The 23,345-nt window shown below is 40.0% G+C and overlaps 1 protein-coding gene across 3 annotated transcripts in view; it reads right to left on the reverse strand.

Moving 5' to 3' along the window:
* Positions 1-23,024, reverse strand: part of SHROOM2 (shroom family member 2) — a 131,090-nt gene extending 108,066 nt beyond the window's left edge. The window contains exon 1 of one of the 3 annotated variants that reach the window (XM_087967047.1): positions 22,883-23,024. Coding sequence is in view for 2 of the 3 variants with exons in the window: in XM_026666907.2 (XP_026522692.1) it covers positions 22,581-22,799 (219 nt within the window). In the remaining variant the exon portion in view is untranslated. Of the gene's footprint in view, positions 1-22,580 lie in introns of all 3 variants that reach the window. The other 2 variants (XM_026666907.2, XM_087967048.1) reach the window with 2 other exon arrangements.
* Positions 23,025-23,345: the final 321 nt, after the last annotated feature.

Consider the following 23,345-nt stretch of genomic DNA (forward strand, 5'->3'; position numbering starts at 1 on the left):
AATCAATGAAATGTAAATACGTATTTTATTTATTTCTAAAATTTATTGGCTGCCCATCTTACCTTAAGATAAGTTGAAAATTAATTTGTTAATTAATTAGAGTGCCCCAATTTATATAATCTGTAATCTATATAATAATATAATTTCAAAATAAATTAGCAATGTGTCAAAGGTAAAATGAAATCAGTTTCAGCATAAATTCAAACAATTACCTATGTGCTTGATGTATTAAAGTCTTCTTTTACTTTACATTAGAGGAAAATTTATTCCCATTAAATCTCCTGAGCAACTAAAATATTTTGTTTTACTTCTAAAACTTAGTATTTCTGACATGATGGCCAAAGCTGCAAACTTCAGAAGAAAGTATCAGACTTCCATCCTTGCAATTTGGACTTGAAACAGTTATTGTAAATAACAATTCTCCATTGTGGTGGAGATAGCATTCAGGATTGGGTTATCAGTCACTGCTTGCTGATTGGACTGAGTCTGTCAGATTTTTGAGGACACTCCCCCTGTTGCTAAGAGTGCCCTCCAAAATTGACTCAGTCAGCTAGCTGGATTACGTATTAATTTTTGCTCCTAAAAGAATTCAAATTTGAATCAAAATAATTGGAAAATTAGGAAAAATTAACAATCCTGAATACTATCTACTACTGAGGACTTGTCTATCTATTCCTTTGACAGCTGTCAAAGGCAGCTCAGTCGGGGCTTTGGCCCTGCCCGTCGGACAGCGGATCGGCTGAGGGCCGACCTACAACAATTGAGGTATTTGAGCGGGAGATGTGCAGAAATACCATTCACACCGTTACCCCGCGTTTGGCTTGGGAGGGATTTTGGTGGCTTAAATGGCCGCTGAAGAAGCCTTTTTACCGCAGCAGTGTTTAACAGGGGCAGAAGACAGAAATTAAGACAGGAAACTCCCTTTTGCAGCCTAGGATCTTAGTTAGAGTGGCGTTCTGACCTGCGTAGGTTAGAGAAACTGAAGTAGAAATTTTTCTGAAGGCTCCGGTTTGTAGTGTCAGGGAGGAAAATGGTGGATTTGCCACAGAACGCTAGCTGCGCAATTAGTACAGCAGAGGAGATGGCTTGCAGGCTGTCACACTCTCTCAGCCCAGCAGCCCCCGATCAGTTGCCTTCTTCTGATAGCCCAAAGCCAAGGGATAGAGCTTCAGGAGCTCGAAAGAGTTCCAAGGCAGCTGAGCGGGACGAGCGGTGCAGAGATAAGGCACTGGACAAATTGTGGGCTAAGGGACAAGAAGAGGTCCAAAAGAATGCAGAAATGACACCATAGTCTCAGATTTCCGCCAAAATGAGGAGCGACCGTTACTGAGAAGAGATAGGTATTCGCAAAATGACAGGAAAGTAGTAACTGAAATGGCCACAGGGGGAGCTGAAGAGCAGGATTTGATGCAAGAATCCCTTGAAGACTCTGAAATTAGAAGCTTCTTTTCAGTTGCCCAGCAACAGGGCAATTTCCAGTGACAGGCCAGAGATCCAGTCTCTGAGGCCACATTTACTCCCATGTCAGCTGGACTTAGACCAGTGGTGGGACAAGAGCCTGAATTCCAATTTAACATGCAGACTTTTTTAGCTGAGGCAGTAAAGCAAGGTACACGTGTCAGCAGCCCTGAAACAGACCAGGCGTTCACATTCTGTGGCTTCAATTTCATCATCCTCAAAACATAGCAGGAGACACAGGTCTCATTATGAGGATGATCTTTCCCTGCATTTAGGGTTAGCTTCTTATGCTCCCGCTGGAAGTTCCCACTCCACCTCACCTGACATGGGCAACTGATGGACAGGGATTATTCAGATGATGAAGGCATGAAAGATTCTGACCAAATCTCAATGCCAGCCCTATTCCAACCAGCCATATTCAAGTCGCTCCTCTTTAAGGCAAAGAATGCCACAGGTCAAGCCATAGTTCCTGAACTATAGGAACCAACAGATCCTTCTGAAGACCCCAACGACCCATTGTTTTCGGAGAAAACAATAACAACAGATGTCATCCCTGCGCCAAAGATGTTCACTACAGTCATCCAAAGGCAGTGGTTGTCTCTTGGGTCGGGTCCAAACCCTTCTTCCCTGGACAGAAAGCTGTTCAACATGGGAGCTGATCTCTCTAATGCCCTGGAAGTGCCCACTGTGGATGCCCCAGTTGCGGCCCTACAAGCCAACACTGATATTCCTGGGGAGCCTGAGGACTCGCTGAAAGCAGAGGACAAGAGGGCTGAACAAACATTGTAGAGAATGCACCTGTCAGCAGCATGGGTAATGAAGGCCTCCACAGCCGCATCCTTTTTTAACAGGGTCTTTCTCATTTGGCTTCAAGAGCTGCAAGAGAGAATTCCACTGGATGATGTCGGGTTACACCAGCATATAAACAAACTCCTAGCAGCTGTGGAGTTTTCTGCTGATACCACCCTCAGTGCAGCCAGATTTGCCTCTAAGGCAATAGGTGGGACTGTAGCCTCTCACTGCCTGCTCTGGCTCAGGCAATGGCAGGCTGATATGAGACATAAGTGGAGGTTGACTAATGCCCCCTTCAAGGGGGATAAATTATTTGGCGAAGCTCTGGACAAGGGGCTGGTGGATTCCAAGGACAAGGGGAAGATCTTTCCCTCCAGATCCAGAAGGGGTGATTTCTGAACAATGCCCTATTTCAGACGGCCCTTCTATAGGGCTCCCAAAACTGGGGGGGGGGGGTTCTAGACCCCAGGGAACTTTCAAACCCAGGCAACATCAACCCCAAGACAGGACAGGTAGAAATTGCCCGTTTAATAACAAGCGGCCCTTTTGAGGGGCTGGGGGTCATCCCTTTTGATGCCCCAGATAAATTTGATGCCAATCCTCCCATTGGGGGACGTCTGGCCTTGTTTGCCAGGCGTTGGGAGGAGATCACCACAGATGCCTGGGTCCTGGAGATGGTCCGCTTGGGCCTTTTTCTAGAGTTCCTCTCTATACCCCCAAGGTTTTTTTATTCATTGCCCTGTTTCAAAAAACAGTGAGAGGAAGGTCCTCGTGGAAACAGCCATTCAGCACCTGCTAGAGATTCAGGCTATTCAGCCAGTGCCTGAGGACCAGAAAGGCATGGGCTTTTATTCCATCTTGTTTGTAATCCCAAAAGCCTCGGGGGGATGGAAGGCAATTCTAGACCTGAAGAGTCTTAACTGCCGTGTAAAATACAGGCAATTTAAGATGCACTCTCTCCAGTCTATTCTGGAGGGCATTAGGGAGAGGGATTTCCTTGCCTCCATAGATTTAACTGAGGCCTACCTTCATGTTCCCATTCTTCTGGCCCATAGACAATTCCTCAGGTTCTGCTATAATGGAAGGCATTATCAATACAGGGCATTACCCTTTGGGCTTTCATCAGCCCTCGGAACATTTACAAATTTACAAAGCTATTGGCAGCCCACCTTAGGGCCATCCCAGTCAGAGTCCAGTATTACCTGGATGACATAATGGTGAGTCATCCGCCCCATCTTGAGTAGCAGAGGATTTGGAAATCACCATCCAGGTGCTCCAGGAGCAGGGCTTCTCTGTCAACGAGGCCAAGAGCCATTTTACTTCCCACCAATAGTCTGCTCCACCTGGGAGCTGTAATAGATACGATTTCCTACACGGTGTCCTTGTCCCAGGAATGTCAGGAGAGTATCAGGGAGTTAACTGGACAAGTAAAATCTAAACACAGGGTATCCCTGGCTACACTCTTTAAGCTCCTGGGCAAAATGACATCATGCATTAAGATAGTGCCCTGGGCTAGATTGCATGCCAGGGCACTCCGATGATTTCTTCTCCCTTATCAGAAGACAGGTAAGAGTTGCTCCCATTCACAGGTCAGATTATCTCCACTGGTTGTTAGATCCTTGAGATGGTGGTCATCTGAGGCTCTCTCCCTGGGGCTCTTTTTCAAGGACCCTGACAGGTTGGTACTGACCATGGATGCCAGCCTTTATGGCTGGGGAGTGCATATACAATCCAGGGTGGTCCAGGGACAATGGTCCCAGGGGGATTTGAACCATAATATTAACTGGCTAGAGCTTTGGGCAGTCCCATCTGGCCTTAAGGCACTTAGAGGACGCAGTCTCAGATAAGGACATCCTGGTTTTGACTGATAATATGTCAACCAAGGCACATATTAAGTGCCAAGGGGGGACCACATTCATGACCACTGATGCTGGAGGCAGTACAACTCTGCTTGTGGGCAGAGAGAAACCAGGTATCGCTCAGAGCTGAGCACACTGCAGGCGTGGCCAATGTTTAGGCTGACTGGCTTAGCAGAGCCACCATAGACCATGTGGAGTGGCGTTTGCACCCCACTTTGTTTAAGGAGCTGTCGGAGCACTTTGGAGTGCCAGCTGTAGATCTCTTTGCCTCCCAGGACAACACACAACTCCTGAGATCCTACTCCAGGTTTGCGGTTCGGGGTCGGAGGGAACAGACACCTTACACAGCCCTTGGCCCAGGGAGCTTCTGTATGCCTTCCCCGCTTTGGCCCTGATCCCAAGGGTGATTCAGAAAATGTTGGGGGAAAGAGCAGAACTCATTCTTGCAGCCCCTCATTGGCCCAGAAGGCCATAGTTTGCGGACTTAGAAACCTATCTGTGTTCCGCCCTTGGAGGATGCCGGAGGACAGAGTGTCTCTCAGCCAGGGGCCAGTCTTACATCCGGAGCCGCAGTGGCTTCAATTGACTGCTTGGAGATTGAGTGGGGATCTCTGATCCAGGACCACTATTACTCCAAGGTGATAAGAGCCATCCAAGCCTCTAGGAGACCCTCCACTAATCGCATCTACGATGCAACCTGGAAGGCTTTCTGCGATTGGTGCTCTAGATCTGACAGGGACCCTACTGGGGCCTCGATCACCCAGGTGCTGGACTTTCTCCAAGATGGCCTAGACAAGGGACTTTCTCCCAACACGTTGCAGAGGCAGGTTGCAGCCTTGTCTTCTGTTATCTCCTTGGGGGGGGGGGAGTAGAATCATTATCTAGACACCCCACTGTCCGCAGGTTTCTGAAGGGGACTACAAACCTGAGGCCTCCAGTGGTTCATTGCTATCCGACATGGGACCTTTCTCCTCCAGCATAGATAGAAAGGGCGTTCACGGTAACTTCTACCAACGCCCACTCTAAAGTATTTGTAACCACCTTTTTTATTTTGACAAACAACCCAATGCAGTGAACATATCCAATACATCTTCCTCCTCCTGTTTTCCTCACAACCACTTTATGAGATGGGCTGACAGAGTGTGACTGGCCCAAAGTACCCAGCTGACTTTCATGGCCAAAGTAGAACTTGAACTCACACTCTCCTGCTTTGTAACCTGGTGCTTTAACCTATAGACCAAATTGGCTTAGATTAGAAGAATATGGTTGCAGCCCAAGAATCCCACTGAATATTCTATATTCAAATGAAAATTGACATAAAACCCCACATGATAAAACTCTGGTTTATTTTCTTATGTCTTTTTAGTGCAAATGGGAGAAGACGGTTTTCTTTTGTAAAGATAAGACAATCTACATTTGTTTATTATTTTGGTAACTGCAGTTAGATTTCTTATCATCAGTGTGAGAAATTATTCTAGCCTGAGAGCAGACACAATACAGTGAAGGTGTTCTCAATATCCAAGGCTGAGAACTGAAGACCATTACCAAGTAAAAATGGAAGAGAGAGACATATTATTAATCCTGTTATACTGTGCAGCTTGAATTACTAGGTTCTGTAGTAAATTTCACAGGATTTGTGTCTGCAATGAAAAAATCTCCCTCTCCTCCCTCCCTTTCTGTGATGTGGGGTGTGTGTGTAAAACTGAGCCTTATCCTTGACCCTTCTGTTGCACTTCTGTACTTTGGCACACACAAAATCTTTATCTAACCACTTTCCATAGCACTGTAAATTAGGGTTCTTGTTACTCCCATAGATGTCAAATGACATGAATTCATATTTAACTTAACGAGCTCACTTTTTTTTTAAAAAAAAAGATTCATCTTGCACATATAATATTCATTAAAATCTTTTAATTACATTTACAAAGATGTTATTTAACCATAAATATATTTATAATAGTCTTGGCTTTGTCACTAAGCATTATTTCAGTCTTCATCTCCTTCTTTTACTTTGAAAAACTCTTTCAAGTAACTTCACTGTTTTTAATCATGTTTCTATTCTTATTTTGAACCTTATTCCGTGCAGTGAAACATTTCAAGAGGAAAGGGTGTGTGTGGTCCTGTTTTCATATTCAGAAGAACAAATTTTTATTTCCAGATTTTAATTAGCTCAAAAGAGGAAATATGTACAACTACATAGACTCTCATGTTTTTCCAAAATTTTCAAATGAGATATAAAGTAATATATAATTTTCATTTTTCTAAAATATGAATTGATTATTCATGAGAAAGAAGATCACAATGCTTCAGCAGATATACATAGGGACAGATGCTTCTTCAAGTTATCATGCCCAAAGCTTTTAGAGCTTTAAGCATAGTCATTCTTATTCAATCTAAGTTATATGACTTTATATTCTGCTTCTGGTCATCTAACTGCTGGATTCTGTGTTACTTGCAGCTTCTATGTACCATTAGAATGAACTGTAGTAATTTAAAGAGATAAATATCAAACCAGTTAGAACATTTTCTAGGAAAAGAAGCTGACTAAAAGCTTTCTAGGTCACTTATTAGAACTCAGTTTAAATGTAAAAATACTCCCAGAGAAGCAATATAAAAATGCAATTCATCAAAAAATAAGGGATGCTTGCTAATCTGAAAGTCCTAAGCAATTATTTCTATAGAAAGTCAATATATTCAAAGACCTCCACTACCTCAGTCCCAAATATCCAGTCTTCCCAGAAATTTCAGTTTTTTCTACACCCTTGATGGCGAACCTATGGCACGCATGCCCAGGTGGCACGCAGAGCCATTTGTGCGGACATGCGAGTCCCAGCCAAACCTACCTGCACTGCACATGCATGAGCCTTCCAGCTTATTTTCGGCACGTTTGTGGTTGTTTTCGCCCTCCCAGGGGCTTGAGGGAAGCCTCTGCAGCCTTTGGAGGCTGAAAAACGGGCCCGTTTTGTCACTTCCAGTATTTCTGGAAATGACAAAATGGGCCCATTTTCGGCCTTCAAAGGCTGCAGAGGCTTCCCTCCAGCCCTCCGGAGGGTGAAAACGGCCTCCCCGGGCTCCAGAGGCCCTCCGGAGGCTGAAAATTTCTGGAAATACCAGAAGTGACGAAATGGGCTCATTTTTCAGCCTCCCAAGACTGCAGAGGTTTCCCTCGGGAGGGCGAAAAAGGTCTCAAATGGGCCACAAATCAGCTGGGAGGTACATGCATGCACAGTACAGGTAAGGGGTGGGGGTGTTGCACAGGAATGCGCAGGGGGGCCGGGAGCATTCCATTGTGGGTGCCGGCATGCACGCACTTTCGGCACACCACAACGAAAAGGTTCACCATCACTGATCTACACAGTGATTTCTTTAATGTGGATTGTGTTAATTGTTCAGCAAACTTGAGCACTAATATACTCACATACCTCTTTCTAAATCCTTTCTTGAATGAGTGGAGCAGAATACAAATGACATCAAATTTTGTATGTAACAAGTTTTTTAATTATTGCCATTCTTTCTTCTATAAATATTGTAGGAAGCTCCCCAGATTAAAATATTCTTTATTCTTAATATTAAAAAGAGGCAGGATAGAATATTTCCCCAAAGGATAAATGGGAAAAAATCTTAACAAAGGCAGAAAGGAGCCCCAGTCTTCCTGCCATAGTAAAACAGTCTCAAGCAGAACCAGGAAGAGGCCAATCTTTAGGAGATTTCGTATCCATTCAGAAAGATTGGGGCACTCTAATCATAAGCTAAGAGGAAACAGAGACTCTAAATAAGCAACACAATTAGGCAAGCCAAAAGTTGACAAGGTTAGTTCAGACAAACACTTGGGTTTGCATTTCCCTTTTTACCCATAGAGCCAGCCATGACCCCTACATGGCCACACAGAAATCTGACAACAGCCATTAGAATATCAATGGACATATTCTTGTACAAGAACAGGCATCTCAATCACAAGGCCCCCAAAAATGTATAAAAGCCCACCTATCTCAACCCCATTTTGTCAGTCACCCCAGAAACATGCTGCGGTCACCTAAGTTTCTGGCACCTAAATAAACAGAGACCTTCTTTCCTTGCAGCCAGTGTCCATTTTATTTCCCAGCATCTTTCTCTCAGCTTGGGACCAGATTGAATTTTTCTTCCAAAAATCTTTTTATTCTTTTTACAATTCATCAGAATTGAAAAACAGCAATTTCAAGGTAGTTACATGTAGTTTAAACAAAGTTGTTTAAGAATCAGCTGGTGTAAATTCTAAATAGGAATTCTCCTTTCATCCTCATTCAGAACTGGAAGGGAATGTCATTTTAGAGGAAAAGTATTTTTATATAAAGAACAGACTGAAGTTAACTGAAGTTAACTCCTTACTTTCAATAAACCTTCAGTATAGTAGTATTTAAGCTTCAAATATGCTAAATCTGAAATCTACTAAAATGTACTAAATGTACTAAAACAATGTTTTGCTTATTTGCCATAAATAAGAGCAAACAATCAAATGAAGTGCGGGAACCAGCAGTAGTCATCTATCTGATTTCCTGATAATTTAGAGTTCCCACCATTTGTAAACATTTACTATGCTGTTTAGGACTATCAAAGTTGAAAACCAAACATCTATACTGTACAGCATCAGGTTCCTCACCTCTAGTACAGATCCAAACAAGCTTCCTTCTCAATCTCAGAGAAGGGCAGAGACTAGGCAAGAGGCTTAAAACATCAACCATTATTATTCTTGGTTGCATAGTCAGCCAGAAGTTTAGATTGGATTGGCATTTTTAAGCACTGGGATAGGCAGATGTTCTTGTTTGATAGTATTAAAGGCATTGTCACGGGATATAAACCTGTTCCAAGTAAAGCTACATTTGCAATTGATTATTAGTGATTTTGTCAATGCTACTGGTGTTCAAGTGGTGCTCCAGTTCTATTGGGATTGCACTAAGATGCCTCTTATTATTATAATTATCTTTATTCACACACACCCATGCCAGGATCCATTCAAATTCTTGGATAAAAACTGGAACTTTCACCAGGAGTGAGAGAAACTCTTTCTATGATTTATATAGAATTGCTGATTAATATTCAGAATTAATCAGCAGTTTTAATGAAACAGGTATGGAATATTAAAAAAAACAATCAGATAGGTAAAAATAAAAATATCTTATGTCATCTGTATTATATGGTTTTAAAAATTTCAAGGGGTAACTGGGCTGTCCCCAATTCCTATCTTATGCAACTTATACATTCTATGGCTCCTACTGGAACACAGAGAAGCATATGGAAATAGGGATGAATAAATGCAAATAAGTTGGAATTGATCCATACACAGATTCCAATATCAGCAAAATTACAGTTCATGGCTCCCTCGTGTATCTATCAGAAAATCAGTCGTATCCCCTCTCTGTTCTATCCAAATATAGGAGATTAACTGAAGGGGGGGGGGGAATGAAACAGAATTTTCAGTTATTTTGTAATAAAAATCAAGTGAACCGTAATCATATAAATACTCAAATACACTAATACTCAAACTACTTTGAGTGTTTTTAAAGTAAAAAATAAATAAATGTAATTTAAAAAAATGCTGTTAACCATATAAAAGAATTATAAAATACATTCTACTCAAACAAAACCCTAAAAAGAATGACTCACAAACTGATCTCAAGTGGTTTGCTGCAGGTTCCCCACATTCCTAACCTATGTATCACCTGAGCCCTATACTTCCACAAACATTGTCAAAAGTCAGCAGGCCAAATCATAGCTTCCCACTAACTCAGCCTCCCAAAACCATATTCATTGTCTATCAGCTGATTTTCAAAATGAACTGGGACTGAAAACTGGTTAATTTAAGTATACAACACATAATAGTGTCACAATGATAAAATTCAGATAGCTAATGTTCTGAAAGATAGTTATTGACTATGAATCCCTATGTGCCATTGTAATACTCAAATCACGACTTTGCACAAGGGAAGTATCAATAGGAGATAAGACAATATCTAAAAATAGGGTTTTGTGGGCTGAAAACTCATTTAAATTTAATCCCTTCATAATTAGATTTTTTTTAATTTAAGACCATTCTTGACCAAAAACTTAATGTAGATAGTTTTATTATTATATAAAGTACAAAAAATAATTAAATGGTAAATAGAATATAAATTTTGTGAACATTTTGAGGGGAAATTATTTTTTTAATTCTTTGGAAGGATAGACACAAACACAACTCTAATCACCATATTGCTTGCAAATCAAATGTGACCTTTTTTCAAAGGAAACTACATGGAGATGTTTTCTATATTTCCTGAATATTTAGTAGTCCACAATTGCAAAACGCTTGCCAATTAATATTTTAAGAGACATTATTAGATCAATCTAAATTGGGTATCAGAGGATAAAAAATTTGAATCTTTTTTCCCTCACACCACTTCCAATTGAAGTTATTAGTTTTTTTCTTAGACAATAGTATTTTGACAGGATGATTATAATTAAAAGACTGTAAAACTATTATGCTTAGTAATTACTGATAAATACATTTAATCTTTCATGAACGTATTTAATACATTTCTAAGCTATTATAAACTAGTTTCCATGGTATATTCCACGGTTTAACCATGTTCTTGTGGACCACAAGATTCAGCAGTCCACCTGCATTTAAAAGACAAATGCCACTCTTTTGAAGACAGCAAAGTCTACATTTTGGACAAAGAGATCGCTGGTTTGAAAGATGGGTCAAAGCGGCAATTTATATCAAAATTGAATGGCCCTCTCTAAACAGAGGGGGAGGAATACAACATCATCTATCTCCAGTCTACAACACAGTCCTGTCAACAGTCCCAAGAAGGATCCACACCCATTTGCACTACTCAGGTGATCTGAGGACACAGATAAACCTCCAAGTGCTACAACTCTCTAAAAGAATGCAAATGACCAGCTGCAAGAAGTATAAATCCTTCCATTTCCCCCACCAACCAGTCAGAGGTGAAGAAGCTTTTTGGATGAGAAGTGAAATGTCTTCAAAGAAAATCAGTCCAGTTGCCTCTTGAAAAAAGCACCTTTGGGATAACCATGACCTGGATGACTGAGAATCTCCATAGACATGCACCATTACTTTCCTTTCACAGATTTGAACATTTAGTCATTTTTGTTTGAAAAAAGCAAGATCAAAATATATGCTTTAGAACATATTACTAGGAATGATTTATTATTATCATAAATCATTTTTATTCTGCTAGTTTCTATTGCTAGTTTCTATTCTGCTAATTTCACAAAATTGAAATCCCATAAGTCAGCCTGGAAAACAGCTATTCACCTAACAGTTTCCCAGTTTAACCCTGAGAATGCCTGGAGAGAAGAATGGTTCAAGTTACCTTCTTAAGGTCTATCCATTAGTGATCCTTCTACCAAACCACCTGGTTTTCACCTGCCCCATTCTGTCTGGACAAAACTGAACAGAATTAAATGTAACTAACATTGGAAAACATACCTCTGCCATGCATCACTGGGCTGGAAAGACTCCCCTTTTTGACTGTGGTGTTAAAATGTAAACTATTAAATATATTGTACAAAACTGCCCACATTCTTTGGTTCCTTAGAAGATCTACATGAAGCAACACCAGAGGCCATCACCTCAATAGCTAAATTGGATATCCAGTTACGAGGCCACTTCCATAGAGGGAATTCTTGTCTTGTGACCACAATTGAGCCCAGAATTTATGTTGCTAAATGACAAATTTTGTTAAGTGAGTTTTGCACAATTTTATGAATTTTCTTGCACATTTGTTAAGTGAATCACAGCAGTTGATAAATTAATAACACGGTTGTTAAATGAATCTGGCTTCCCCATTGATTTTGCTTATCCGAGAGTAACAAAAGGTGATTGCATGACCTTGGAACACTGCAACTGTCATAAGTATGAACCAGTGGCCAAGCATCTGAATGTAAATAATATGACCATGGGAACGCTGCAATGGTCATAAGTATGAAAAATTGTCATAAGTCACTTTTTTCAGTGCCACTGTAACTTCAAACTCACTAAATGAACTGATTTAAGTTGAGGACTACTGTATTGCCATAGAAGTTTTTGTATATAATTGTATGGAGCATGTGTGTGTGTGTATACCTCTCTTTTGTCATGCGCTCATCAAATGCTAAATAATAATTCTGCTAGTGGCACCTTCAAATGTATTTTTTTTCAAATTCAAATGTATTTGAAGCATGCTTTAATAGCAATAGCATTTAGCAATAGCGATTAGGTTTAAACATCACCCTATAGCACTTTACAGCATTCTCTGGGTGGTTTACAATGTAAATCATTATTTGCATATTGCCCCAAACAATCTAGATCCTCATTTTATCCACCTTGGAAGGATGGAAGGCTAAGTCATCTTTGAGCCCTGTCAATATCAAATTCCAGGCTGTGGGAAAAGTTTGCCTGTAATACTGCACTAGGGCTTATTTAAAAATTCTGTTCCCACTACTCAATCTCGTGTAGTCATGTACACCCACCCTCTTAAATCAATACTTAACTTCTGAACTCATTACTTCAAAATGTGTAGTAATGGATACTAATATTGAGGCCCTGGGAAGAGAGGATAATTTATTGGAGTATGCATTGTTTAAAAATGTATTATGTAGCAAAGATTTAAATTTTCAAAGGGCATGTTTTATATTTTATATAACTAAACTCAATTGTGAAATGGAACTTTGCAGAACAATTCTACCATGTCTAACGAGATATTTCCAAGCATAATGGAGCTAACTTATAGGCAAATGTGTATTCAGAATGCTTCCAGATATGTTGATTTAAGTTCTAAATTTCTCCTTGATTATTTCTGAAAATAGCCTGGAATCACAACTTGCAACTATTAAGGTACATTTAAAAGGAATAGCCATTGGGTTCTCATTAGTAATTTATGAGGCAATTTTACTACTGTATAAAAATACAAATAATTTCATAGTTTTCAATTAATAACTATTGTACTTAATATCATCATTCATACAGCAACGGTATTACTCTTTTTAAAGAAATGCAATGCAATTACAGAAGTTGAAAAAGTTTTGTTCTATGACTACTAAACTGGGTGAGAAAGTTGAGCCAAAAAATTTGTTTGTACTATATAGTCAGAATGCCTATGGAGATTCTCAGTCATCCAGGTTAGAACTTATTCAGACAATACAGGTAGTCCTCAAATCAAGACCACAACTGGGACCAAAACTTCAATCATTAAGCAATGCAGTTAAATGAGTCACGTCTGATTTTGCAACCCTTTTTACCACAGTGAAATTACACAGTTGATAAGTGAATCTGGCTTCCCCCTACTAACCTTGCTTGTTGGAAGCCACCTGGGAAGGTAGCAATGGTGAACATGTTACCATGCAACCATCATAAACACATGTCAATTGCCAAGTGCCCAAACTTTGATCATGTGGACCCTGGGGATACGGCAATGGTCATTAGTGTGAGGACCAACTAAGTCACTTTTTCTGCATCACTGTATTTTGAACAGTTCTATGGGAAATGTATAACTGGAGAAGAAATGAAAGGTATCACCACACTTTGGTTAACGTTTTTGTTATATTTAAAACAACACAGCATTCAAGAGGAAACCAGGTAACAATAAAATACAGGTAGTCTTTGACCTACACCCACAATTGAGCCAGGAATTTTGATCATAAATCATTGCAGTCATAAGTCAAATCATCATGTGATCGAACTTGATTTTAACAAACATTTTTACAATGGTCATTAAGCAAGTTAACATGTTAAAATAGGAATAAAGCTTATCTAATGGGTGTTTTTTTCCGGAAAATGGCAAAAAAGGTCATAAAATGTGATCATATGACTGCAACCAACTAAATGTGAGTCAGTTGTTTAGTGCCTGAAATGATTATCTGACTACAGGGGTAATGCAGCAGTTTTAATTTTGAGGATGGATCATAAATATATTTTTTCAAATGGTCATTAAGCAACAGATCATAAGACTACTTGTGTATTTTATAGAAATAAAGGTGATTGTGGCTTCTCTATTGTACAGTTATAATGATGAACTAATCAAAGGGTCAAGCTTCTACTTTGAAATAAACCTCCTTCATACATGAACATGATTGCAATTTTGGCTCCTAAATATACAATTTTAATAACTAGCAATTTACAATATATTTGTGTCACTTTTATCACAGTTGTTGTCCAATTGCCTTGAAATCCCATTCTATCTTGGCATCACTAGAATTGGAAGAATAACTGGGAAGGAAACACTATTATGCCAAAGAACAGAACAACCATATTCAGTAGGATGACAATGTTATCTCTTCATGACAGGTGTGCATCCTCATTATGTAATTACAGTATATAATTAAAGATGAATTAAATGTTGCATATATTTATATGTTTTTCAGGTATTCTGCTCACACCAGAACTGAACCAACTTTACCACTCACTCTCTTCTTGAGATACTTGTGGGTTATTTTATTAATATATAGTAAAAATGTAAGTTGAGAATGTCTACAAAAACATGACATTTTCTACACCCATCATTCCAATATCAAAAGGACAGAGGGTTTTTTTCTTCTAGGATGAAAGCTCCAGTCTTGATTGTACATACAATGATTATATCACTGTATGCTTCTACATGTCAGCTTTTAAAAAGAAATGTTAAAAGCAAACAAGATTTTGCACCGTATTCTTTCACCTTCAACAAAGCTTCCTTGAAGGTGAAAGGAGACAAAAACAGTATGCTGTTCAATAGTAAACAAAAACAGAACTCTAAGATTGTATCAACAGGCAAAACCACCCTATTGTAAATAAGTGGAAAAGAAATCAGAGATGTAACAGACTTTATCTACCTAGGTTCAGAAGTTTATATCCATAACAGAATACAGAATAACAGAGTTGGAAGGGACCTTGTAGGTCAAGGGGGAGACCCTACACCATTTCTGACAAGTGGCAGTCCAATCTCTTCTTGAAAGTCTCAAGTGATGACGCTCCCACAACTTCTGAGGGCAAGCTGTTCCATTGTTTGGTTGTTCTGTCATAAAGTTTCTCCTTATTTCCAGGTTAAATCTCTCCTGGTTCAGTTTCCATCCATTATTCCTTGTCTGGCCTACAGGCGCTTTGGAAAACAGCTTGACCCCTTCCTCTCTGTGGCAGCCCCTCAAATATTGGAAGACCGCTATCATGTCTCCCCTGGTCCTTCTCTTTACTAGACTAGCCAAGCCCAGTTCTTAAAATTGTTCTTCAAATGTTTATGCATAAAAGAACTCCTAGAAAGTTACTGATAAAAAAGCAAGAGGAAACTAAGTGCACCAGACTGTAAAAAATAGGATGCAACTGAACTACTGAATAAATTGCTTCTGCATTCTGAACTTACTGGCAGATTGAAATTTTTATATTGGCTAAGTAAAACATCAGAAATTGGAATCTAGTGGAATTTAGATTAAAAAAAACTTAGTTTTTGCCCTCTATCAAACACATAGATTTTTCCAAAAGTAAAATGGCGTGTATATATGTATGTGTGTGTGTGTGTGTGTGTGTGTGTGTGTGTATATATATATATATATATATATATATATATATATAAAGGTAAAATAGAAAATTGGAAAATAAATAGTATTCCTATATACAGTAGAGCTTTTATTACTTTGGTTTTTTTTTTAAAAAAAAGATACAAATGGCCTTAATAGTAGGTCTTAAAATTCAGCTATAAGGAATATAAGTTGTGTTCTGAAGAGTATGGGGAGAAAAGAACAGAAGTGGCAAAAACAAGAGATAATTTCATTTATTAATTTATATTTGTGCTATAGTGTTATATACTTATATATCTGTCAGCTCCATCCAATGTTAAGTGCAATTACTGTATTAGTAATTGTATTAGTGTTTTAAACAAAGAAAAATATTCTGAAAATATTATGCATGAGTTCAACTATTGCGTTCCTTGTATTTTTCTGTTTAATATTATGTATTACTTTGGCTTAAGAATTCATTTAATTCCAAACCAAAAAAGACTTAAGACAGGGTGTCCACATAATGTCACGGACCAACCCTCTATACCTCCTTTTGTACACACAATACACATTAAAAGGAGTAAGGCTTTGATTGCATAGTTGTGCTCACTATTTTAAAACCAATGATCTAATTGCAAATGTCCCTGTTTCTCTCTCTCTTTCCCTCCCTCTCTCTCCCCTCTGGGGAGAGTGAAGGAACCCCTGAACTGGTACTGGGTGGTGGGAATGTGATGTCTGGAGGCTGATGAGCCCAGGAGCATCATGCTGAGGTGGGGCATCACAACATCGGCAGCTCTGCAGGAAAAGCAAGTGACATCAGGAGGCAAGAGCAAGCTGACAATGATGCAGGGTTGCATTGTGGCTCCGCGTTGTAATGGGCTCCAAGAGGAGGGGACCCTGTCTCCCCCATTGTGAAATGCACTAAATTTCACTGTGCTGCGCAAGGCACTGCGAGAGCAGTGGGCAGGCCATGGAGGCAGCAACAGCAAATGTACTGTAATGAAGGTGGAATGCTATTTTGCACAAAGGCAAGTGCAGGGGCGCTTCACTCCCACACTAAGGCTCCAGCCATTGCCGATAGCTCTTTCATCCCTCTGCCATGACAGAGCAACAGGGAGCTGCAGCAGAGGAATGAAAGGGCTGAATGTGGCTCTGGAGCCACAGGTTGCTAATACCCGCCCCAAGTATTTCTTTGCCTACCTGATTTCCAGCTCTGTCACGTTTCTCTGTCATGTTTCTTGCCATCGTGTGCAGGGAAACAAAAGTTTGTGGGACTAAAAAAAAAAAGTTCAATCAATTCCAACTTCACAAGATCTTTTTCTTCCGCGAGATGTTAGAAAAGATTGAGTGAACTTTTTTTTAATCCCAAAACTTTTGTTTCCCTGCAAACGACGGTGAGAAATGCGACGGAGAAACTGATGGAGCTGGGCTGGTGCGATGGTGGACGTGCCCACAGAGGGCATGCCATAGGTTCACCACTATTGATGTAGAGTTTCCTGCTTGAGCAGGAGGTTGCACTAGAACAGCGGTCGCCAATCGGTGGGCCGTGGAAAAATTTTGGTGGGCCGCAGAATGGCGCCCAAAAGCAATTAATCTGGGCCGCAGTTCTTGCAGCTCCCGGCTCTCCGAGGGACCCCGAAGTCAGGCCTCTAAGATGCACGCACCAACCAGCTCCTACACCAGGTGGCAGTGGCAACAGCAGTCCCCTCCCTCAGAGCCCCATCAGCTCTTCCCCATTAGTTTTCTAGCTTTGAATTGCTCCCAGCTCTCTCTCTTTCCTCCCCACCACCCACGTGCAGGCAGGAAAGGAAAGGGAGATGGAGCCGTGCACAGCTCTCCCCTTTTCCAGCCCTTGCTGCCTCTCCCATCATCGAAGCCTCAGAAACGCAGGCAAAGCCGCCGCAGCGGTAGCGTCCTGAGTTGCCTTAGCATGCTCGGTTAGTTAAGAATTGCCCTACCCAGAGAAGGAAGTGGTGCTGGAGGAGGAGGAGGTAGTAGTGGAGAAGCAAGCAATTCAGGGTGCTACTGCTGTGGCGGCTTTGCCTGCATTTCCGAGGCTTCGACGTTGGGAGAGGCAGCTAGGGCTGGAAAAGCGGAGAGCTGTGCACGGCTCCATCTCCCTTTCCTTTCCTGCCTGCACGTGGGTGGTGGGGAGGGAAGAGAGAGAGCTGGGAGCAATTCAAAGCTAGAAAACTAATGGGGGGAGCTGACAGCGGGCGCTGGGGGGACTGTTATTGCCGCCGCCACCGTGTGTGCAAGTGGGAGGCACAGGAACTGCAAGTGTGAGCATTTGATGATTTTGAAGAACTTCTGGAACAAGGTAGATTGGCGTTTTGTAGGTCTCAGTGAAAGAGTGAGCTTTGTTTCATCTCCTTTCCTCCCCTGGTAATGTGAGAGATGCTTTCTCTCTCCTCCCCGCCCCCAAATAACCACTGGCTGTGGCTGGGTTTGGCAGTGAAGTGCTAAAGCGACCGAAGTGCCGCCAGGGACACCTTTCCTTGCCTGTCTCCAGGTGATGCTGGAAGAGCCCTCCCCAGCTTTTCCTCGGCTGCAGATCTGAGCCTCTCAATCCTCCACCCAGGATCTGAAAGGAGCTCCCACTTTCTCCCCCCCTCCCCCAATTAATCACCAAGAGCGGCAGTCCTTCTGCAGGCAGATGCCTGCTGAGAAGCCCCTGGAGTGGCAGCCAAGGGGCGCTGCCCCCCAAGGAGAGCAAAGCCCCATTTCTGCCTCTGCTTCTCCCAGCGGCAGTTGCCAAGAGGTCCCTCAGCTCAGACACACACACACACACACACCGCCCGCTCTTCTGTCTCTTTGGAAGGTGACAGGTGGGGGGAGGCTTCCAGCCTGGAACGTTTTATTTTGTTATCATTAAGCATTTACATTTTTGTTATAATTAAATGTGTATGTGTGTGTTTGTGTATCATGTATGTATGTGTATGTATATGTTTGTGTACATATATATATAGAGAGATAGAGAGATAGATAGATAGATTTTCTTAAGTTTTCACAGGTACTTACATGTATGGAATTCAGCTTTGTTCGGGTATTTTCCCATGTCATTATAGTTGTGCTTTTAAAGTTGTAGCAACGTTTCGGCAGAATCTCATCTGCCATCATCAGATGAACACAATACAGATGGCAGATGAGATTCTGCCGAAACGTTGCTACAACTTTAAAAGCACAACTACAATGATGTGGGAAAATACCCGAACAAAGCTGAATAACATACATGTAAGTACCCACGAAAACTTTATTTATTTATTTATTTATTAATTTATTTTATGTATATATGTATATATGTATATATGTATATGTATATGTGTATATGTATATGTGTATATATATATATATATATATATATATATATATAAATTTTATATTTTATATTTAACATAAAAAATATATTAAATATATTAGCTTTTTTAAAAAATTCATATTAGTGGTCCTCGGGATTTAAAAGTATGAGTTTGGTGGTCCCTGAGATCCAAAAGGTTGGCGACCCCTGCACTAGAATACCTCCAAGGTGTCTTCCAACTCTTGTTAGTCTGATAATTATTATTTATTTCCTCTTTAAAAGCAGCTATTCCATGTTACTTGAAACATTGTATCTAAATATGCTACATCTGTGCCAATTTCTGAAAAAAGCCCAATTTCCTGAAATCTTTCTCCAGATGCATACTTATAGGAGTATGAAAGGGATATTTTCACTTTCTAAATAAAGATTTTGCCAGTAGATTATTATTAATGATTCTTATTAATGATTGCATGCTTTATTTGTACTCTTCCTTCCTTCAGTATTTGATATTTACTGTACAAAACAATGTTTCCATAGATATACCATTGTAAAACCATGTTAAATCAAGAGAAAAGACAGTTGTTTTTTTTAACTGCCCTCAAAACATTGCTATTTGGATTGCATTTTTTCTATGAATTGAAATCCATAGAAAAATAATCAAACATTACTTTTTATTTCCCTAACATAAATTTACTTATAAAAGGTATGCAACGTTTGCTTCAGGGTATCAAATCTGCAATAAAAACTAATCATCCATTACACAAGAACAAAACAGTACAGATCAGTGAATGATCTACTCAAAGTATCTTTAAATTCTGAAGCAGTGAATACATAGTTATTTTCCTCAAAGTTTATTTTGGAAAAAGAAAAAGAAAAGCAGGTTTAGACAAATGATTGTTACCTCTATTTTGAATAAGTATACACTGACAGAATCACATTACACTTGGTTTTTCTTTTTTATATTCTGTGGGGAAACATTTCATATAACACATTTTTCTGTGAGTTGAGCTACAGAGGGAACCACATTTTTGTTGAATGTGTCCATCTCCAGCATGATAATTATAACAGAAGGTGAAAACAGCTAGCATATACTAAGTGATAACCTCCTGCCATATCTAATTATACCAAGCCATGAAAAATCTTGTAGAAACGTCCCATAAAATTTCCATTTTATGCAATGCAAAGCAAGGCTGAATAGACTTTCAATAATAAAATCAAATACCTTATGAAGTTATCTGTGTATACTGTGAAATAAATTACTATTAGTAAAGGATTATCAGTGTTCAGCAACAGAAAATATCCTACCAGAAAACAAATCGGTAGGTAAATCAAGTAGATACCTTTGATTGATTGAACAGCACACGGTTATTGAACTAGATGTTATAACAACTTGCAATGTAGTATAACTTGTGGTTGGTAGGGGAGGGTCATATGACTTAATACCTGTCTACTATTAAAAAATGTAATGTCTCCTTCAAACTGAGCTCATTTTCTAGTGAATTATTTTATACTTTCACATGCTTTTCTTAGCCTTAAAAAAGGTTTGCCACAGCCTTCTTCAATTTCTAGACAACCCTAAGATTTTAGGCTAGATTGAGAAATCTCCCATCTCCTTGTTGGAGCCTAGACAAGAGCAAATATCCTAGTAATGTATTTCAACAGTGATATATCTGAGGAAACATAGAAGCTATGCACAGCTTCTTCCTCTATAAACTTTCCCTTCAAGGTCTATTTTCTTTTATAAAGGTTTTATAAAAAAAAACACCTTATAGCACCACCTGAACTATATTATACTATAGAATCTATTAGTTTTTTTTCAATTATACATAATCTCATCATTTCAGCAACACAATACTTCCTAGAGTAATAAGAAAAGTATTGTTATACTTACTTTTTAAAGTTAAGGAAAAATACATTAATTACTTTTCAGAGAGATCCAAAATGTTTTGATTCTCAAATCCTTAATTTATAAGAGGCTAGCATAAAGACAATGGCAAATTCTTTTTATTTTGCTTATTATTGTTCAGCTATTTTGAATGAGAACCTTTGCTAAAAGTTACCTTTTATCCATCCCCCTGAGGGAATCAGGAAATTATTTTTTATATAATTTAATATTGTTCTCCTGTGCATAAACATTGTTCTGCTGTGCATAAACATGGAAATATGGTACCTGGATTAATTCATTAGTTGAAGTTGAATTAATGATGGCTTAGCAGTCTATATATATTTTACACATAAACTGCTGCACAGTAGGGTCATAAATGCTATGAAACAATTCAGAAGTAGTGCTTTGTAACCCACACAAGCATAGTATCTGTCATTAAAGCAGCCCCCTTCTATTTCTTAAAAAAGTGGGGCAGCTTTAATGAAAACTAGAGCTGTACTATCCTCATGTAAGATTCAAACTATGTTTTGTAAATCATTTTTGAAACATGCATAGCTTATCACACATGAACTTCTGCAGCTTAGTTCCTCACCAAAGTATCAGGTTACAGTTTTCATAATTTTCAGCTCCTTTGTAGTCTCACTCATATGGAGGACATTAATGTCAGGAATACTGACCTTACACACAGATTTTTTAAAGTAGTACAAGGGGAAACATGTTTGAAAAAAATAAAACTACATACTCAGTTTTCACCATTAAATAAGGATCAGGGTCCTTACTTTCTATCTCAAGTAAGAAAGATACCGTAAGAAGTTAAGAATGTTAGTTTGACACATAGGTTTATGATCTAACCCACAATGTAATGTCTATTTAGTACAGGTGACTAACAATGATAGAGAAGGGAAGGGACTGTTTTTGTGAGTTGCAAACTTTAGTGCTTCCATAAGGAATGTCCATTTTTAATTAAGCACTATGTAATCATTACAAAATTCAAAAAGACAAATAGGATATGTAGATTATTTATCCCCAGCAACCTGAATTACCTTTTTTTTTACTTCACTAAATATTGTACACAAGTGCAAAGGTGAACTTTCTTCCCAGTGGCAAACTGTGTGATGGCTGACGAATTAACTTGAAATGTTATTTTTAATTAATTAATGAGGCTATGGGGGTTATTAACTCTAGCAATACCTATAAGTGTTTAGTCACCACTGAATATGATGTACTAAGCATTTACAAAACAGTAAAGCTAAGTTTTAATACATTAATTACTTTTAATCACTGGGACTTGTGTATATTAACTAACAAAAACATCTCCAAATACAACACTGCATTAAGGCACAGCCAACGCTTGCCACTAAAACGTCTGCTTCTTGATGGCACTGTCCATGCCTTTAAAAAAAAAAAAAAATCCCCAAAACACCAACACGAAGCAGTGACCAAGCAGTTTTAAGTCCCACATTAAAAGGGCTTGCTAGCAATCCCTTCCTTACAGGCGATCGCTAGTACTAAAGACATTCAGCCAGTGGCAAGAACCTGCAAGTTGTCCTGTTGAGGTAAACCGCAGCCATCGCCACTTCATTTCTCATCCCTTCCCCCCCACCACCACCCGGAACCCTTTGTATACTCAATTGTTCCCTCAGAGTCAATTGGTAGCATAATCCTATTCTCCGGGCGGATCACAACAAAAACAACAGTAACAACAAAAACTCTAGGAAACACGCCTCGTCCAGGGGCACCTCTTCCGCTTCGACAAGGTACGCAGCAGTGCACATCGGTTCGTGCAGCTCTCGCCCCTTACCTTAGTGATGATCAGAGGTTCTCCATGTTCTCTGCCTCCTTTTAACGTAAATCCCCAAGGAGCTCCGCCACTCAATTGTACTTCCACCAGCTTGTACGGATCAGCTCCTCTCTGCTCTCCCGTCGCCAGCTGGTGGGGGTGTCCCTGATCCATAAATACTGCCGGATTCAGCCTTGGATCTTTGTCAGGACCTCTTTCCTGTCCGCCTCTTAAGTCCATATTCTCTCGAAACTGCCCCCCCAACCCACCTCCAGTTTCTTCCTAGTTTGATCCCACGCGCCGCTGACCAAGGAACCACATACCTCCCAGCAGTGTTTCAGGCTGCTCCCAGATGGGAAGGGAGGGGGATTGTAAACCCCTTCCACACCCTGGCTCCTCCTCCTCCTCCTCCAGAGTTCAGGCTCCCTCTTTTTTTCTTTCTTTCTTTCTTTGAAAGAGAAGCCCAAATCAGCCGAAGGGGAAAAAGCGAGCGAGCAAGCAAACGACCTCAGGAAATTAGACTCGCTCGGCTGGACGAGGTGCAATTCCCTCCAAGCATAAAGTATTTATTCGCGCTTTTTCATGGCTGTTGGCTTAGTTGCTTTTGCGCGCGCCTGTTAATATGTTCACGGAAACAAACCGCGGCTGTTTTCCCTCGGGGAAATGCCGGAGAGCGGAGCCCGAAGAGAAACCAAGCAAGTCACTGAGGGCATTTACCGCTTTCTCCAGAAGGTGATACGAGCTTCCGTTTCGGGTGGGAAGGAGTGGGGAGGCTCTTCCCAGCAG

The sequence above is a fragment of the Notechis scutatus genome, chromosome 5 (genome assembly GCF_049901735.1).
Source record: "Notechis scutatus isolate UNSWTSFEM ecotype Mainland chromosome 5, rNotScu1.2, whole genome shotgun sequence".
NCBI lineage: Eukaryota > Metazoa > Chordata > Lepidosauria > Squamata > Elapidae > Notechis > Notechis scutatus.